Source organism: Glycine soja, chromosome 9 (genome assembly GCF_004193775.1).
Source record: "Glycine soja cultivar W05 chromosome 9, ASM419377v2, whole genome shotgun sequence".
Taxonomy (NCBI): domain Eukaryota; kingdom Viridiplantae; phylum Streptophyta; class Magnoliopsida; order Fabales; family Fabaceae; genus Glycine; species Glycine soja.
In genome coordinates, this window is record NC_041010.1 from 8,672,566 (window position 1) to 8,691,321 (window position 18,756).

At 32.2% G+C, this 18,756-nt stretch overlaps 1 protein-coding gene and 1 pseudogene across 2 annotated transcripts; both read left to right on the top strand.

Annotated features, from left to right (window-relative positions):
- Positions 1-845: 845 nt before the first annotated feature.
- LOC114367782 (probable sugar phosphate/phosphate translocator At1g48230) lies at positions 846-7,867 on the top strand. Of its 2 annotated transcripts, XM_028324970.1 has the most exons (10): positions 846-1,381; positions 1,562-1,669; positions 3,451-3,482; positions 3,567-3,617; positions 4,266-4,327; positions 4,450-4,711; positions 5,190-5,455; positions 5,527-5,621; positions 5,791-5,866; positions 7,574-7,867. In XM_028324970.1, exons 1-10 carry the CDS (start codon positions 1,295-1,297, stop codon positions 7,654-7,656), a joined length of 1,122 nt encoding a protein of 373 aa, XP_028180771.1. In that variant the 5' UTR covers positions 846-1,294; the 3' UTR covers positions 7,657-7,867. The 2 variants fall into 2 exon arrangements, with proteins under 2 accessions (XP_028180771.1, XP_028180770.1); XM_028324969.1 differs by lacking the exon at positions 7,574-7,867 and having other exon boundaries at positions 854-1,381; positions 5,791-6,289.
- Positions 7,868-10,630: 2,763 nt separating this feature from the next.
- LOC114367614 lies at positions 10,631-17,684 on the top strand (annotated as a pseudogene).
- Positions 17,685-18,756: the final 1,072 nt, after the last annotated feature.

Sequence of the window (18,756 nt, forward strand, 5' to 3'; positions counted from 1 at the left end):
ATTTCGTAATCTACATGGATTGACTTTAAACAACTATTATATAGCGTAAAAAAAAACTACTATATGGAGGAATTAATAAATATTTTTCACCTTTTCCTTTCATCTCATTTTTTCTATTGAGTTATGATAATTATCCACCCTAATACAAGGTAAATGACAGCTTTGACCCTCTCAAGCTATTGAATCATTGATTAGTTATTTCAATAATTATTAAAAAGAATGAAAGTCCGATAAATAAAAAGATAAATAATCATTTTCGTCCATGAAGGTATAAAGTATTGACAAATTAGTTTTCAAGAGATAAAAATTTAAATTTTAATCCTTGAAAATGAAAAAAAAATACAACAAATTCATTCCTATGTTAATTTTCAAATAGATTTGTAGTGTCCTATATATTTAGAGACTACAATGATTATTTATTTAAAAATATTTATTACAATATTATGCTTATAATTATTAAAAAGAAAGAAAAAAAAATTAAATTATATTTTAGATAAATAATGATTGTCGTTCCTAGATTGACAGATAATCTCGTAAGTTCTCTTTCATTCATGATAAATTAACAAATAGATGAATTTATCTAATTTTTTTTCATTAAAAACCTAAAATTTAAATTTTTATTTATGAAAATAAATTTATCAACACTTTACCTATTTAAAAAAAAAATTACTATTTTTCATAAAGAGAATCTAAGAACACTGCATCAACCCCCTATGAGTAATAAGATTACAACTCTACGTGAATACAATTATTTCCTTTGGAAAAACAGAAACTAATTGGCGCAGAGAAAAGAAGCAGAATAGTAAGAAAGCACATGGTACGAAGTAGCTCCCCCATTAATGACTCGTTTCGAAAGTGGTAACTTTTCTCTTCAGCCACTTCCCAATTACCTACCCCATTCATTCATTTTTTATCATCTACTGTACTATTATTATTCCCACCCACCTTCCCTATACTTCTTTCTCTTTCTCTCTCACTCAGATTTGTAACCATTGCAATTCGCAATTCCATCTATCTTCTCTTCTCCTCCTTATATATTCCACTCCACTGGGTACCCTCTCCCCCTTATTCCTCACTTCTCTTCTCTTCTCTTCGAGGGTACCCCTCCTCGCAGATCCGATCCGCACCCTTCACTAAACCCATTATTATTGATTATTGATTGATAATAACATTTGGGTTTCATTTTCATTCCAAGTTGTTGCATTTTTCAACATGTCTTTAGCTCACTGCTGAACCCCTTTTCTTTCTTTCTTTGCCCCCTTTTGTCCAAACCCCCAAAACAAAAACAAAAAAAATGATGATCAACAAAACGCTTTTTCTCACTTATGTCTACTTGTTCATCTACATCCTGCTCTCTTCCGGCGTCATTTTGTACAATAAGGTACCCTCTACTGTCCCTTTTAGTTAACAATGTTGCTTTTTCTTTTATCCGTAGAAATCTTTTCAACCAATTGAGGTAGACACTTCCATAATTAATAAATAGAGAATTGTAATTGTTAGTTAATGAATAATGATATTTACTATTTTTTGATTTGATAAAAAAAATTTGTTGTTGTGGCAGTGGGTTCTGTCGCCAAAATACTTCAACTTTCCCCTTCCCATAACGCTCACGATGATTCACATGGCCTTTTCTGGGGCAGTCGCATTTTTTCTTGTTCGGGTCTTTAAGGTAACCAACAACCCGTTTTTCTTCTACTTGCTAATTTCTGCTAAATCTTCTTTTATTTTATTTATTTTGTTTTGTTTATTGATTTGTTTATTTGTGATTGTTAATGTTGCTGATTCGTGTACTTGCACGTCTCTAACATGTTGATATTCTTGTCTAGCTGGCATGTCATGTCATGGCTTTTGTTAGTGATGAGAGTGATGAGTGTGTTTCAGTTGGTGGGTTAGCATTGTGTAAATTGGACTCCTTCTGTTCTGTGGTTCTCATCACACTAGATTTAATTTAGTAGTTATTTTAAGTTTTTAACTAATTAGTTTCATTTGGTTGTTCTCACTCTTTTTGTTAGTGCTTTTCTTGTTTGAATGTCATGACAAATTAGTTTTAACATTATTTGAATGGCAATTCTTGGAGTTGAGCTTGCTCTTCTTTGGCAACATTGTTTGTTGCTATCAAAAGTTAAAATGATAGCTTCTTGGAATATATGCTATTAAGTAATGATATTGTTAACTAAGTTCCTTGGCCTCAGGGAATGAAAGGGAAACTTACAAAGCTTGGATGATCTTTTATTTCCGGTCAACAACATTGATAACATATTAAATACAAGAGATAGCTTGGATGATTTTTTATTTCCATAAACTGTGTCTTGTATGATGTCTCAAGTTATTGCAGCTAACAGCAATGCATCCTACATTAAGTGCAAGTTGGTATATGTAATGTATTGCTTCTTTAAATGTGTTTTCTACAATGTTATGTGCTACATGTGAGAAGTAGTAGGAGGCAAGTGCTTGCTATGGGTACACGGGAGAATATTATAAATTGCTAAGTAGTTCAAATGGCCATCTTTCTGTTTTTTTTTCTAATTTTTTTTTACATATATTTGCTTTCACTAGGGTTTTATACTCTACATACCATAAGTGTTGGAAAATACCAAGAATAAATTTCCCTCTCTATGTGATTTAGATGGGCAATAAGAAAAATAAATTATGAGAGTAAGAGAAGAAGAATAACACCAAGAAATTTTTAACGTGGAAAACCCCCACGGGACCAAGTCCAGCAAAATATCTCCACTATGAAGTACGACTATAATTATGGAGCACCACATTCAACAAATCTTGATAACATCAAATGCATGAAAAATAAAAGGTGGAGATTCCAAGCTTTTGGAATTTCATCTTTGACTCTCGATGATATCACATTCATTTTAGAAAAATGGAGATAAGATTTTCACGGGTTCTTGGAAATATGAAAATTAATTTACATCCGTTTATTACTCTTGGGAGAAGTCATATTCCTCCACTTTATAAATGGGGGCTTGTAAGAAGTTATTGCAAGCAAGCGAGATCCTTCAAGAGTGATAGAGTGAGATAGTTTTTTGTAATCCTCTTCTAGAAAAGAGTTATATTTCCACCATATTTGGTGAGTGTTTGAGAAATATTGTAAATCATCCTATTGGGTGAGATTGAGATCATTGTAATCCTACTTCATAGTGGAGATATTTGTTTTGGACTTGGTCCCGTGGTTTATTCCTTTCATACTGAGGGGATTTTCCACATTAAAAATTTCTTGGTGTTATTTTTCTTCTCTTACTCTCTTAATTTTTTTTTTATTGCCCATCTTAATCACATAGAGAGGGAAATTTATTCTTGGCATCTCCCAACAATAAGTAACACCTACATTCTATGCTTGAGCATTTTTTCCATCTACACTCCTTTGCTTGATTATGTTTCATTGTTTGATTATTTGGTTCTTACCTTGACCAATACTCTTTTCTTATGTTATTGCAGATTGTGACTCCTGTCAAAATGACATTTGAAATGTGAGTTTGCTATCGGTTTAAATCCTTCTAGAGCTCTACTTGTCCTTAGTCAATCTTTCTAAAACAAAGTTCCTTCTGTGGCAGATATGCAACTTGCGTGGTACCAATAAGTGCTTTCTTTGCATCTAGTCTTTGGTAAGCACTGCAAAATGAGCTAACTGTACTTTTTCTGAACATGATTCTCAGATTTCTTAATGGGGTTGGGGCATGCCCCTTGTGTATGTATTTCTTAATTGTGCTTAATTTGACCATTGCTGGATTATTGATGGTATGAATCATCTTTACGCACTAAGCAGTTAAGCTTGATTTCTGGAAGTTTGCCCATGGAACACCCATCTAAGGATAGTTCTACTTCTAATACTGCCATCTTTGTAAAATGTTGTCTCAATAGCGTATAGTAATGTTTTAGAAATTTGGAGTGGTTATTCCAGCATGACTAAGCAAACCTGTTAGATGGATATTGTTAGTTTGAAGTTCAATGTTCTCGAGTATCAACCCTCCTCAGAGAATATAGTATAATCATGATCATGTGGTGCATAGAATTACTATGCATTCCGTGCTCAATGAAAGCCCAATTAGAGAACATAGAATGTTGTTCATTTTCTGTAATATAGAATTCAAATTTTAAAGTATGATGTTTCTATGAAATATGAATGTTCCTTTTGTATAGTACTAAATATCAAGCACTATTCTCTTTTGATTTTACACATGCTTACTAATATCAAAAGTTTTGAAGAAACAACTATTTATATGGGCAATATGTAATGCCTTTGGATGGTACAGGTTTGGTAACACAGCCTACTTGCACATCTCCGTGGCTTTTATCCAGATGCTCAAAGCTCTGAGTATGTTTTTATGAACTTCACATGTTTGATGTTTCTCTTACTATATGAGCTCAATTTCCTTAATTCTTTTTTTTTTCTTTCTGGTGACACAATTTCCTTAATTCTTAAACTTGATATTTCAGTGCCGGTGGCAACTTTCATTATGGCTGTTTTGTGCGGTATTGACAAAGCAAGGTGTGATGTGTTCTTGAACATGTTGCTGGTCAGTGTTGGGGTTGTCATTTCCTCATATGGGGAAATTCATTTTAATATAGTTGGTACAGTTTACCAGGTCACAGGCATATTTGCAGAAGCTTTAAGACTGGTCTTAACACAAGTTCTTCTGCAGAAAAAGGGGTTGACTTTAAATCCTATCACAAGCTTATATTACATAGCTCCCTGCAGGTATTTCTATTGATATTCTCAAGTAGTTTTCTCTAAGATACATCACTGGATTCTGTACAATACTACAATTGTCATACATACTGAACCCAAACAGAAAATGTGGCAGTTTATCTGTTACAAATAACCCATCTAGTTGATAACATAACCATCTAATTGATTCATGATCATCTGGACTTGGGTAATAACTTCTATTCATATGTAAACTCTTTTCTCTCTATCTGTGATTTAATACACAATAATTCAAATTGTACAAAGTTTTAGTAATATGGCTCTACATCATGCACATGCATGAATAATTGGTATCTTAGTATTTGTTTGCCTTTTCTAACTGTGCAATTTATGTCATAAATCTAGTTTATTGCCCAACTTATTAGCTCAAATAAATAAGTGATATTATTTGGGGTATCAATGTATGCTTATTGACAAACCTTGCATGCCATGTGAGTTGCTAACTTCTTTTGCTCTTTGCTATATGCAGTTTTGTGTTTCTCTTTGTGCCTTGGTACCTACTAGAGAAGCCTGTGATGGAAGTTTCACAGATTCAGTTCAATTTTTGGATCTTCTTTTCCAACGCTATATGTGCTCTAGCCTTGAATTTCTCCATTTTCTTAGTCATTGGTAGAACCGGTGCTGTAACCATCCGGGTCGCTGGTGTGCTTAAAGACTGGATATTGATAGCTCTTTCAACTGTTATATTCCCAGAATCTACAATAACTGGGTTGAATATAGTTGGCTATGCTATTGGTAAGTCTTGTTTGAATCATGATATTCTTCATTCTCCCCCCTCACTCTAACCATTTCATAATTTCCTGCAGCATTGTGTGGAGTTGTGATGTACAATTACATAAAGGTTAAGGATGTCCGTGCCTCTCAATTGCCTGTTGAAAGTATACCGGATCGGATCACAAAGGTCTCATTTCCTTCTATCATCTTTTAACATGTGTCTAGTATAATATAAATGTATAATCCTTTTAAGACAATGCAAAACTTTATAGTGAGAACTGTCCATCCTTGTTTCAGTATGGTAATTTTCGAACAAAACATCAATCCATGTTTATTTGAATCTGTGTCACATGCAGGACTGGAAATTCGAGAAGAAGTCATCCGATATATATGTGCCAGATAACATTGGTGACAATGAGGGAAGCAGTGGAGGTAATGGTACTGCTTCTGATATGAAAATTGATGAAGAAACACCACTAATTTCATCATCAAGGTTATCTCATATTGGACGAACACAGTTAACCAACCAATATGCAACAGGAAAGTGAAAAACCAAATATTAGATTATTTTTAGAGTACCCTTTTGGAGAAAGAACTAGGAAGGGGAAGCTGAGTCTAATGCACCCCTATTCCTCATTCTTTCTAGGCAATAGATTTTATAATGAAATCATATGCTTGTTCTTTGTAATTACTTGCTTGTGTAGAATGCATCATTTGAGTTATTACCACTCTGAAACATGGTTTTTGACAATAGATGAGGGGACAAATTGGCCTCTTGTATAATCTGGTCTCCTGGTTGGGAGGCCCAGTTATTTAATTTTTTCTTAAGTTACTGAATGCAACATTTTAATCTAATTTGCTTGATAATTTTTTATGCTAAAATTCTGACACTAGGCATTGTTTGACTTATTTTTAATTATAAATTGAATTTTTCATATTATATTAATTACATTACAATGGGATATACATAGCTTGTGGTGTTTGAAAATTATATTCAAGCTGTGGTTGCCGTTAATTAGTTTTCATTTTTTTGCGACCCTTGGTTTTACTTGAAAATTTTGTCGGCAGACTTTCTAGTTGTCCTGTTTGTAAAATTATTAATTTAAGGCTTAAATATATTTTTGTTTCTTTAAATTTGTGTCATTTTTATTTTTGGTCTCCTAAATTTTAATTTCTTTTTAGTCTCTTAATTTTGAAAAATGTGTTTTTAGTTTCTCTTGATTGATTTTCATAGTTTGGATGTAAAATTAGTGACGATGTTTTGTTGCATGAGTGATTAAAAAATTTGCAGAATTTAAGGAACTTAAACGTAAATTTTAATTTGTAGGGCTAAAATTAACAGATTTTAAAATTTAAAATTGAGAGATTCAAAATATATTATGAAGCATCGAACTATCAATGTGTCAAATGACGGATTTTAATACACTTATCAACATGTGCACGAGATTTCTTCATTATATAGTACGGAGTAATATTTTTAATTTCAAAGACTTGTAGATATCTATTTTTAGAGCGTTAGCTACAATTCTGGCCACAAACAAAGAGTTTAATTATCCTTATTTTCATTTTTTTACAATATTGTTTTACATTTTTTCCTTTGCGTTTTCATTATGTCTTTCATCTTGATCTTTATATATATCTTTATATATATATATATATATATATATATATATATATATATATATATATATACTTTTTTCCCTTTACATATTATCTCTTTCTTATGTGTAAAACTATAATAAAAAATTAAGTAAAAATACAATTAGTCTATGAAAAAATAATGACGAAGGCTTATTAATCATTGCCTTCTAATACCAAGTTAATAGTGACTATTTGGAATCTCAATTGACTATTGAAAATGATTAGTGAGCTTTTTGCTTTTTGTTAATTTCTATCATCGTTTTTTTTTTTTTGAAAAAATGAGATTGATAGTGAGAACTTTAATTTTGGTTGGAAGGTATGTTTAAGTGCACAAGATAAGGTCATTTACTACTATAAATTGAATTTAATTAGAATGTATTGTAAAAGTTTTACATTGAAATTTAATTATATATTATGTATGATTTGTTATTTTTATAATATAATACATATTTTGTAATTCATGTTTATGGTGATTTTGTAATGCTCGAATGTTTTCAGGGTTGGTAACTGTTCTTACAAATCAATACAAGACTTTTTGGCATGCTTTGATCTTATTGAGACGTTTGTTAAGAAACTTATGAGGAAAGATTAAATTGCTACAAGGCAAGTATGTTTAATAGTGGAGTTTTTAGGTGATAAATTACTGGATAGTAAATGTATCTTATTAGTAAAGATAATATTAATTACCATTTTCTTTCATTCTCAATTGTATATTCTTACATCTCTTTGGATTCTCTCATTCTAATGTGTATTTAATTTTAATGAGGTGTTCTTCTTGTGAAAGTTTATTAAGAGTTGTTTCTTATCCGTGTTTGATCTCTCTTTTGATTGACATTTAATTTTTACCTTTCTTCCTTAACATTTGAAATGTTACAATTTCTAATCAGTTGATCATATAATTTTTTTTATATTGGTGGTACATAAAATTTAACTCATTATAACATGAATTTTAACTTTATCATTTAACAATACTTAATATATTTTTAAAATTTTTCAATAATTATTTCTTAAATTTTTAGGATTGGTATCTATCTTATTTATTATTATTTTTACCTCTTAGACATTTCTTAAATTTTATTTCTTTTCAACACATTATTGTTTTTCACTTTTTCCTTCTTTGTATTCTTTTCTTCTCTCTGGAAATATATACACTCAAAATTTTTGAAAATAAATCTAAATTATTTAGAATTATATCTTATTTTTGCAATCCATCATTGATAATTACCATTTATTTTAGAATAATACATTCACATTATATTTTTCAAAAAGACAATATAAAGCACTAATAAGATATTTGTGTTACAATAAAGTAAATATTAATCACATAAAAACAATAATATTTTGATTAAATATATAAAATAAAATATTAATTTTTCCAATCCTTTTAACACTACTTTTTGAAAAATATATCAAGTTAAATAATAAAATAATAAAAAGTATATGCATATGTAATTAGTGTTTTTATAAATGTAACAAACGTTTATATATATATATATATATATATATAAATTTAAATTCTTATCTTGCAATAAAATTGCTATTTATTAATCAAAATTTAGTGTTGGGTCTATTTTGAGCCCACCAACACTTTATTACTCAAAAGGTTTAGAATCAAACCTTTCCTATCTTGCTTAAACTAATATTCAATTTTAACTTGTGTATGGATTATGTGGCTCATGTGTGGATCTTGTTTATGAATCAATGTTAATAAGTATTTTTATAAGTGCTAAATGAGCCTTAACACATTGACAAATCTAAAGATTTAACTCACTTAACCTTTTACTGTAAAAAAAAAAAAAAATCTAAAATGTTCTCATCTGAAAGACAGAAACACAAAAGGCCTCTCTCATTGAATATGTTTTTTTTTTCTTTCTTTAAAAATAAATTTGCATTATTTTTGTATATATTGTCATTTATATTATATTTGAGCATGTTCTCCTATTGAATAAACGTCCATACAGTCATAAGCAAACCTTTTTAAAAGAAATATTATTCAACAATAATATATAAAAATTTAAACATTTTACCAATTACAATTAATATTTAAACTTCTTCCATTTATATTGTATATTATTAAAAAAATATATGAAAATAAAATTTTATTAACTAAAGTAGTTTTTTCATTTTTAAAAATTAAAAGTTTTAAATATCCATATTTCATTATTTTTTATTTATTTATTAACAATAAAATATTTTCATCTATATTAAACTAACTTTACACATTCTTTTTGCAACCAAAAAAAAAAAAACTTTACGCATTCTGTATTTTTATTTCATAATTTTTTATTAGACGAGATAACTAGTTTAAATAAGACTATTTTTTTTAAAAAAATATTCAACAATGTTTAACTTAAAAGAAACTTTTAAATTAAAAAAAAAGCTGAAAGCCAGCTTCTTTTTTTTTTTTCTTTCAAATTCTTATTTTTAGTTGTAATTTTAAAAATAACTATTAAGAAAAAAACTGGCCAAAGTCCCAAGATACCTTAAATGATGAAAATGAAAATTTAAGTAAAATAAATTTGACAATCATAGACACCCTAATAACTTTTCTCATCCCTATAGGTGATCATGTGTGAATTCAAATTGATTCAAATTCTTCTAAACCGTTTAAGTTATGTCATTTATATATTTGGTCAAAATTGAATTAAATTGATTAAAATCGTTTATGTATGGTTTAGGTCATGAGTTTAGATTTATATATCTGATCAAAACCGAATCGAACCGAACATATCAAAATTCTTAAAATTATTTGGTTTGACTTTAAATACTATTAACATTGAGACTCTAAATGTTGGAACTATCCATGTTGAAACTTCTTGATGGATTAGTTTCAAGTACATTGTTATTTTTTATTTTTTTTTCACCTTTTTTCTGTCATGTTTATAGTATTAAAGGATCATATTTTAATTTGTTTCGGCAAATCTGGTTACAACAAATCTGATTATAACAAATCTGATTGCATCAAAGCTTATTTTAATAAATACTTGTGATTCAGACTGTTATCGTACATCTCGTTGAAGAATATTTTGTTTAATTTTTTATTATTCGATTTTAGAATATTATCTTATGATATTAAATGAATCAATTTTACTACTTTCATATATTTAATAATGTTGTGTTAATTATATTAGATATTTAAATAAATTATAATATAAAATAATATATCTATAAAAAAATCAAATTTAAATAAGTAATACATCTATTCGAACTGAACCAAAAGGTTGATGAGGATGAGGTTGGATTGAGTTAAAAATAAATAAAAATTGTACAACTGAACTAATCTAGACCGAACAGATTTGATAATACTGGTCCTGAAATTGACCAAAACCGTCCCGGCCTGTCAACACTACTACTCATCCCTTATCCAATGGTTGCTCTTCAAACTTCAATGGTCAAAGTTGAAAATGATTCCTATTTCATAACGAAGAAGATCTTGCAGTCTCAGAAACAGAGTTGAGTGGGGTATCAGAATTGGAGGATAAAAGGGTAGAAGGAGAGATTATACAAGATTTTGTGCCATCAAAAGCAACAGCTACAGAGCATAGAGGTAATCCATCAACTTATATAATCATCTTAGTTAGTTTCTGTGATTGGTTATGAATTATGATTCTCACATTGAAGTTTGATTCTTTATTCATTTTTCACAGCATCTTATAGTTGTTGATTCAGTAAGGTGCTTGTAGACAGTGTTGTTTTTTTTGGTTGCACATGTGTCATGAAAAGTTGGGGTTTTGCAGTTTTGTGTCATGATGTTGGATTCTGAAGGATTGGAAAAGGGGATTTAAGAGTTGAAATTGAAGGAAGAGAAGGGTAATGTACATGCCCAGGAACAACAGGGTCAACTGTAGATCACTAATTTTTCTGAACTTGTCAATGATGCTAGCCTCCATTTTCAAATCATTCGGTTTTGTTGATGTATGTTGTAATTCAGTTAGTTAGTTAGTAGTTAGTTAGTTTGACAGCTATGAAGGTTGTTATAGCTACATGTGCAGTGTATAAAAATAATAGTGATCATGAATGAGATAAATGAGAGTGCTGAAGGTTTTATTCAGAATTCTAAGTTCCCTCTATTTTCTCAATCAATTCTTTCATCTTCTCTTATTCTCTAACATAGAGTGAGTGAGTGCATAGTGTGAGTGTGTGTGTGTGAAGAGCTTCTTTGTTCCAACAACTGGTTTTCAGAGCAGAGGTTCAAGATCCTTGGATACTGAAATTGAGATGGCTTCCTCGAATGGAAATTTTCCAGCATCTATGGCTGTTCTCAAAGGCAAGAACTATGATGATTGGTGTGCTCAGATGAAGGTAATCTTTCGATTTCAAGATGTGACAAAAGTGGTGCAAGAAGGGGTTCAAGAACTTGATAGGAACCCAACTGATGCACAGAAGGTGGCTCACCATGATTTGATGAAAAGAGATGCAAAGGCGTTGTTCATTATTCTTCAGTGTGTAGACGCAGATAATTTTCAGAAAATTAGATCTGCTGATTCTGCAAAGAAGGAATGGGATACTCTAGAGAAATCCTATGCAGGGGATAGCAAACTCAAGAAGGTGAAGTTGCAGACCTTGAGAAGGCAGTATGAACTTCTACAGATGAGTGATCAAGAAAGTATTGGTGAGTTCTTTTCTCTAATCTTGGCAATTACAAATCAAATGAATGCTTATGGTGTCAAGCAACCAGACTTGGGGATCATTGACAAGGTATTAAGAACCTTGACACAAAGATTTGATCATATAGTGGTGGCAATTGAGCAAGGCCAGAATCTTGAAGAGATGAAGATTGAAGAATTGCAAGGAATTCTTGAAGCTCAAGAGATAAGGCTCAATGAAAGAAATTCACAAAGATCAGTTGAGCAAGCTATGCAAGCCCAAACAACCAAAGGGAATAACTATGATGGTGGCAAGAATAAGAAGGGAAAGGGAAAGTGGAAGAACAATAAGTGGAAGGGGTCAGGTGAGGGCTCCAACAGTTCTGGAAATCATAACCAGAATGAAGAAACTGACAAGAAAAGTGGAGGGAATCACAAAGTGGGCAAGAAGAAATTCAACAAGAAAGGGATTCAGTGTTATAACTGTTAGAAATGGGGACATTTTGCAGATGAATGCAGAAATAAAAGGGTTCCAAGAAATGCAGATGAGGCTCAATTGACACAAGATGAGGATTCTGACTCTGATAAAGTGTTGCTAATGGCAACAACAAACTCAGAAGAAGACAATGTTAATTTGTGGTATCTTGACACAGGCTGTTCCAATCACATGACTGGACATAGAGAGTGATTTGTAAATATTGATGATAAGGTGAAGAGCAAGATCAAGTTTGCAAATAACAGCTCTGTAACTGCAGAAGGCATTAGAAAGTTGATGATTCAGAGGAAGGATGGACAACACTCATTTATCAATGATGTGCTATATGTTCCCAATATGAAGAATAATTTGCTGAGCTTGGGACAGTTGCTAGAAAAGGGCTACTCAATGCAGATGGAGGACAGTCAAATGAAGATATTTGACAGCAAGAGGAGGCTGATCCTAAAGGCCTCTTTGTCAAGAAATAGAACATTCAAGATTGGAATTCAGATTGCAGAATTTCAATGCTTGACTGCTTCTATAAGTGATGAAAGCTGGATGTGGCATCACAGGTTTGGTCATCTAAACTTCAGGAGTTTAAGTGAATTGAAAAGTAAGAAAATGGTTCATGGCCTTCCCCAAATTGAGATACCAAAACAATTATGTGTTGAGTGTTGTGTGTCAAAGCAACCAAGGAATTCTTTCAAGTTAGAAATTCCAATCAGATCCAAAAGAAAGCTTGAAGTGATCTATTCTGATGTGTGTGGCCCTTTCGAAGTGAAATCCCTAGGAGGTAACAATTACTTTGTGTTATTCATTGATGAATTTACTAGAAAAATGTGGATCTATTTCATTAAGCAGAAAAGTGAAGTGTTTAACATTTTTAAGAAGTTTAAGTTGTTGAGTGAAAAGCAAAGTGATAAGGTAATCAAAGTGCTTAGAACAGATGGAGGTGGTGAGTATAACTCACATGAATTTCAAGTATTTTGTGATGAAGAGGGGATAATTCATGAAGTGACATCTCCCTATACACCTCAGCATAATGGTGTTGCTGAGAGAAGAAACAGAACCACTCTGAACATGGCCAGGAGCATGATGAAAGGGAAGGGAATGCCTCATTATTTCTGGGGAGAGGCAACTTCTACTGCTGTGTATATTCTGAACAGGTGTCCCACTAGGAGATTGCAGGGATACACCCCTGAAGAAGCATGGTCAGAAAAGAAGCCTAATGTGAGTCATTTCAGAATATTTGGTTCACTGTGTTTTAGGCATGTGCTTGAGCAGAACAGAAAGAAACTTGATGACAAGGCTAAATCAATGATACTCATTGGATATCATCCAACTGGTGCCTACAAGCTGTATGATCCTAGAATGAGGAAGGTTGTGATTAACAGATATGTCTTGATAGATGAAACAAAGGGCTGGAATTGGGAAATAAATGCTGTTGACAATGGTGAAAGAAAGGTGTTTGTGAACCTTGAAGAAAAACAAAGTGAAGAGGATGTACCATCATGTGGAGAGCTACTCAGAAGGTCACAAAGAGAGAGACAAGTACCACAAACACTCAGAGAGTATGAATTGTATCCTGATACAACAATCATTGCAGAAGGGGATTTTGTGCACTGTGCTCTACTTGCTGAATCAGAACCAATGAGTCATGATGAAGACTCACAAAGTTCACATTGGAGAACAGCTATGGAAGAAGAATTGAGATCAATTGAGAAGAATCAGACTTGGGAGTTAGTCCATTTGCCTCAAGGAAAAAGACCAATTGATGTGAAATGGGTCTATAAGACTAAAGTAAAGCCTAATGGAGATGTGTCCAAGTACAAGGCAAGATTAGTAGCAAGGGGATTTCTGCAAAAATATGGCTTGGATTACAATGAGGTGTTCGCTCCAGTTGCAAGACTTGAAAATGTTAGGCTCATTGTGGCAGCTGCTTGCAACAGAAATTGGTCTCTATATCAACTGGATATGAAGTCAGCATTTTTGAATGGGCCACTTGAAGAAGAAGTTTACATAACTCAACCACCTGGTTATGTAGTTGCAGGACAAGAGGATAAAGTCTAATAGTTGAATAAGACACTATATGGCCTCAAGCAGGCTCCTAGAGCCTGGAATACGAAAATTGATAGCTTCCTAGTCCAACAGAATTTCACCAAGTGCATTACTGAGCATGGAGTTTATGTCAAAAACACAGATTCTGGTGAGTTTTTGATAATATGTCTCTATGTAGATGATTTGCTAGTGACTGGCAGTAGTAAAGAAGATATAAGACTGTTCAAAGGAAGAATAATGGATGAATTTGAGATGTCTGATCTTGGTGAACTATCATACTTCCTGGGTATTGAATTTGTTTCTACCAGTAAAGGGATTTTCATGCATCAAAAGAAGTATGCAGAAAACATTCTGAAAAGGTTCAATATGATGGAGTACAATTCTGTTATCACACCAACAGAAACTGGAATTAAGCTGCAAATAGATGGGGATGAGAAAGAAATTGATCCTATCTTGTACAAGCAAATTGTAGGCTCATTGAGGTACCTATGTAACACCATACCTGATATTGCCTATTGTGTTGGGTTAATAAGCAGGTTTATGGAGAAATCAAAGACACCTCACTTCTTGGCAGCAAAGAGGATTCTGAGGTATGTGAAAGAAACATTAGATCTTGGCATTTTATATCCTTACAGTCAGAAGAATATAGAAGGAGAAGTGTTTGATTATAGTGATTCAGATTGATGTGGTGATAAGGATGATAGGAAAAACACTACTGGTTATGTTTTCAAATTTGGAATATCACCAATCTCTTGGTGCTCAAAGAAGAAGAGTGTAGTTGCTTTGTCAACATGTGAAGCAGAATATATTGTTGCTGCTATGGCAGCCTGTCAAGCTCTATGACTGGAAGCTTTAATGGAAGAACTGAACTTGAGAAATTGCAGTCCTATGAGGTTGTTGATGGATAACAAATCAACAATTGATTTAGCTAAACATCCTGTGGCACATGGCATGAGTAAACATATTGAAACCAAGTTTCATTTCCTGTGTGATCAAGTGAGTAAGGAGAAGCTTGAATTGGAGTTTTGCAGGTCTGAAGATCAAGTTGCAGATATACTAACTAAGCCATTGAAGTCTATCAAGTTCAAGGAATTAAGAGACAAGTTAGGAGTGACATAATTGACAAATCTGAATTAAGGAGGGATGTTGATGAATGATGTAATTCAATTAGTTAGTTAGTAGTTAGGAGTGAGTTAGTTTGACAGCTATGAAGGTTGTTATAGCTCATGTGAAATGTATAAAAATAATAGTGATCATGAATGAGATAAATGAGAGAGCTGAAGGTTTTATTCAGAATTCTAAGTTCCCTTTATTTTCTCAATCAATTCTTTCATCTTCTCTTATTCTCTAACATAGAGTGAGTGAGTGCATAGTGTAAGTGTGTGTGAAGAGCTTCTTTGTTCCAACAGGTTTCCCAAACAGGTTTTCCCCACATCAAACTCTTTTCTTCATGTTTCAATAGATTCAATTAATGAAAAAAAAAAACTAAATAAAACATCATGTTTCTTCAATTGGGTCATTCACAAACTAGGCTTTAGATCAATTCACCCAATATGAATGTATACTTTTGGAACAAAGTGGTGACAATTTTATTTTCACTTGCATTAGGTTTGAAAGTATGAAATTTTAATAGGGTAATTTATGATATAGCCTATAATGAAAGCAACTATTTTCTCCCAAAGATTCTTCTGATATGGATGGTTAATTGATTATCATAGATATATGTGTGGATTGGTAACAACTCTGCAAAATTGGGACACATGTATGCAGCAGCGTCTACTGGTCCTGTAAGTTGTTTCATTCCTTTAAGCTCATCATGAGTATGTTTAAAGATTATATAAGGATTGTGATCTATGGTGATACACGCAGAACAATTTGGTTTCTGTCACTTCCATACTTGGAGGGGTTTCTGATAATACAGGGTCTGGCATTGCTCATCGATCAGGTAACTATTATAATGTTTGATATTTAAAATATTATTCCTCTAGTTTATGAATTAATTTTCTTTGTTTCTCACAGTGTTAAAGACTGGTCTGAACATAATTTTGGCTTGCAGTATTCCAAAAAATAGCCCCATGCTTGAGGTTTGTTTTCTCTCCCACTCACTTATGTATGTTTGCACTAGCACAGGGAAGTTGTGCTGCTTCTAAATTATTTTCTTATTGCTATATGTTATATTTAAGTCAACTTCTTAAAACAAGAAAGTGATATCCTCAGAGAAATATATCTAAGAATTTATATTGTTGTTCCAACTTTCTACTTGGATATAATTTGTTAGAAAATTGAATATGCAATCATTGTACAATCCTTGCATATTCAGTTACTCGATTAACTTACTAATACATAGAAATTTGAATAGACTGGTAGGTTCCTAGATTTGATTAGTCACAAGATGGAATCTGATAAAGCCCCAGTAACCTCCTTATCTGGACCAATTCTTCATTTAGGGAAGGGACTAATTTGCAAATAACATAAGAGGGAAAGTTTGTGTGAGGAGATTGAGGATAAACCTGTTATATAGGATAGTTCAGAGGGAGAGAGGGGTATGTGTGCTTCTATTTTCAGTTTAGGCTTATAGCTTGGGACCATAGGGATTTACCTTTGAATATGCAATCATTGTACAATCCTTGCATATTCAGTTTAACTTTCTGTATTTTCCTCTACTTTGTTGTTACTTTTTAATAAATAGTCTCCATTTGTTAGATAACAATTATTCTTATCACATACTCTTGTATACAGTAACAATGTAACCTGATACTATGCATGGCATGTGCTGTTACCTAGTATTAGGCATTGACAATTTGGCATTTCGTTTATGACAGTGGATGGCAATAAAATACTTGTAGTTTATGATTGATTTTAAATTTTCCAGTTATTGTAATTTGTAAATTGTCCCTTTGCTCAAGGGGTATAAGGTTGATCTGACACTCCCCAAAATCCTACAGTAGTGGCAGCTTACCCTTTTTTCATTGCTATTCACTCTTTACGACACCTCATTTTTAAATTCTCTATTATTTATGTATTTATTTATTGCAACTTTCTTGGATTGCAGACACAAGCTGAGAAAATATTGATTCAGAAACTCATTAGTCTGGGCTATACCAAGTCAAGATTGGGAGGAACATCTTAGTAACACTGGCAGGATAGACTTTTTATACATATCAAACATGCATTATCCCAATGTTTTTACCTTGATATAGAAGCCATGGTGGCTATTGAAGACTTGAAGCATTTTTACTGGACACAACAACTGTTAACTAATAGCCGTTGTTGCTCGGATCTCTTGTCCATGCTTGGTGCAAGTGTATGAGATGACTAGAGATTTTCCAACTGTTTAGGATTCATAGCGACTTGGAAATTTTCTTATTGATGCTACATTACTGGAATGAATACCGCTTTTTTTTTTTTCTTGAACCTGCATCAATCTTTTTAAGGTAAGCATATGGCAACAACTGCTACTCATTGTGATATCAATTTCAAGTTAATGGCAATTCATATGATATCGTTGTCTGTCCTACCATGCATTTCCATCATCCATCCCATAAGGTAATGAAAGTATGGTCTTTATTACTTTTCTCCAATAAATTCTAGAGAGAAAAGAATATATAAAATTTGATGCTGGAGAACAGACATCATTAAGATTCATTAGTACAATGCTGGCAGTCCCAAAAACTCAATTTTAAGCCCCAAATTATGCTCCCATTACTATTATGTCTTATCGCCTCTCCATTAGTGCAAATATGGATAACTGTGTTTTCCTTGGCTGCCTTGGTTATCAAAAGATTCAAAACCAATCAACTTCAGGGAAAAAAGCAGGACGGTTCAATATGGAATAGTGTGGGCATAAATGCAAAACCTTCCAAAATGTTTGGTTTGAGAAAATGTTTTCTTTTATATTTTTGTTTTTTTTTTTTATAGAGTTAATATAGGAAACAATCAAAACATAAAATAATACAAAAATATTTCCAATAGTTTTTATACAAATTTTTGAAATAAAAAAATTAAAGTGAAAATAGATTTTTTTTTCCTTCTCAAATGAAACAATTGTTAGAAAAAAGAAATTGACGTCTACTATAGAAGTAAGTCACGGGCTGGACAACATGCAAATGAATAAGGGGCTCAACACTGAAGCCATGCAATGAGGCTTTTTTGTTTTTGAGAGTGAATAAATTTATTTCATTTCATCCATGATAACTGAGTGAACATGATAGGGAATATAATGGCAATCATGAGTGCGAACATGTGATCTTGAAGTCCTAGCTAGTTTGTGAGTCACACAAGATTAGCTTGTCTCTTAACTAAACTCACTCTTGAGTTGGTTACAATAGAAAGAGAATGTTTTGCTTTTGCTAAAATAGAATTAAAACCAAAAAAACCCTTTCTACCCTAATCTAAGTACTCCTTTATCATCTTACAATTTGTTTCAAAAATGACATTGCTTAGTTGGAGTTGCTGAGCCCATTGAAGACTTTGTGAAGAGCCACTACTTCAGCTATTGCAACAGATGGAATACCTTGAAGAAAGTGTGTTGGAGCTTTCATGAATGTACCATTATGATCTCG

Excerpts from the sequence above, each read along its gene's own strand:
- LOC114367782 (XM_028324969.1), top strand. The coding sequence starts at position 1,295 with ATGATGATCAACAAAACGCTTTTTCTCACTTATGTCTACTTGTTCATC. Across the intron at positions 3,483-3,566 it reads GTCAAAATGACATTTGAAAT|ATATGCAACTTGCGTGGTAC; the intron begins GTGAGTTTGCTA and ends CTTCTGTGGCAG. Across the intron at positions 5,622-5,790 it reads TACCGGATCGGATCACAAAG|GACTGGAAATTCGAGAAGAA; the intron begins GTCTCATTTCCT and ends TGTCACATGCAG.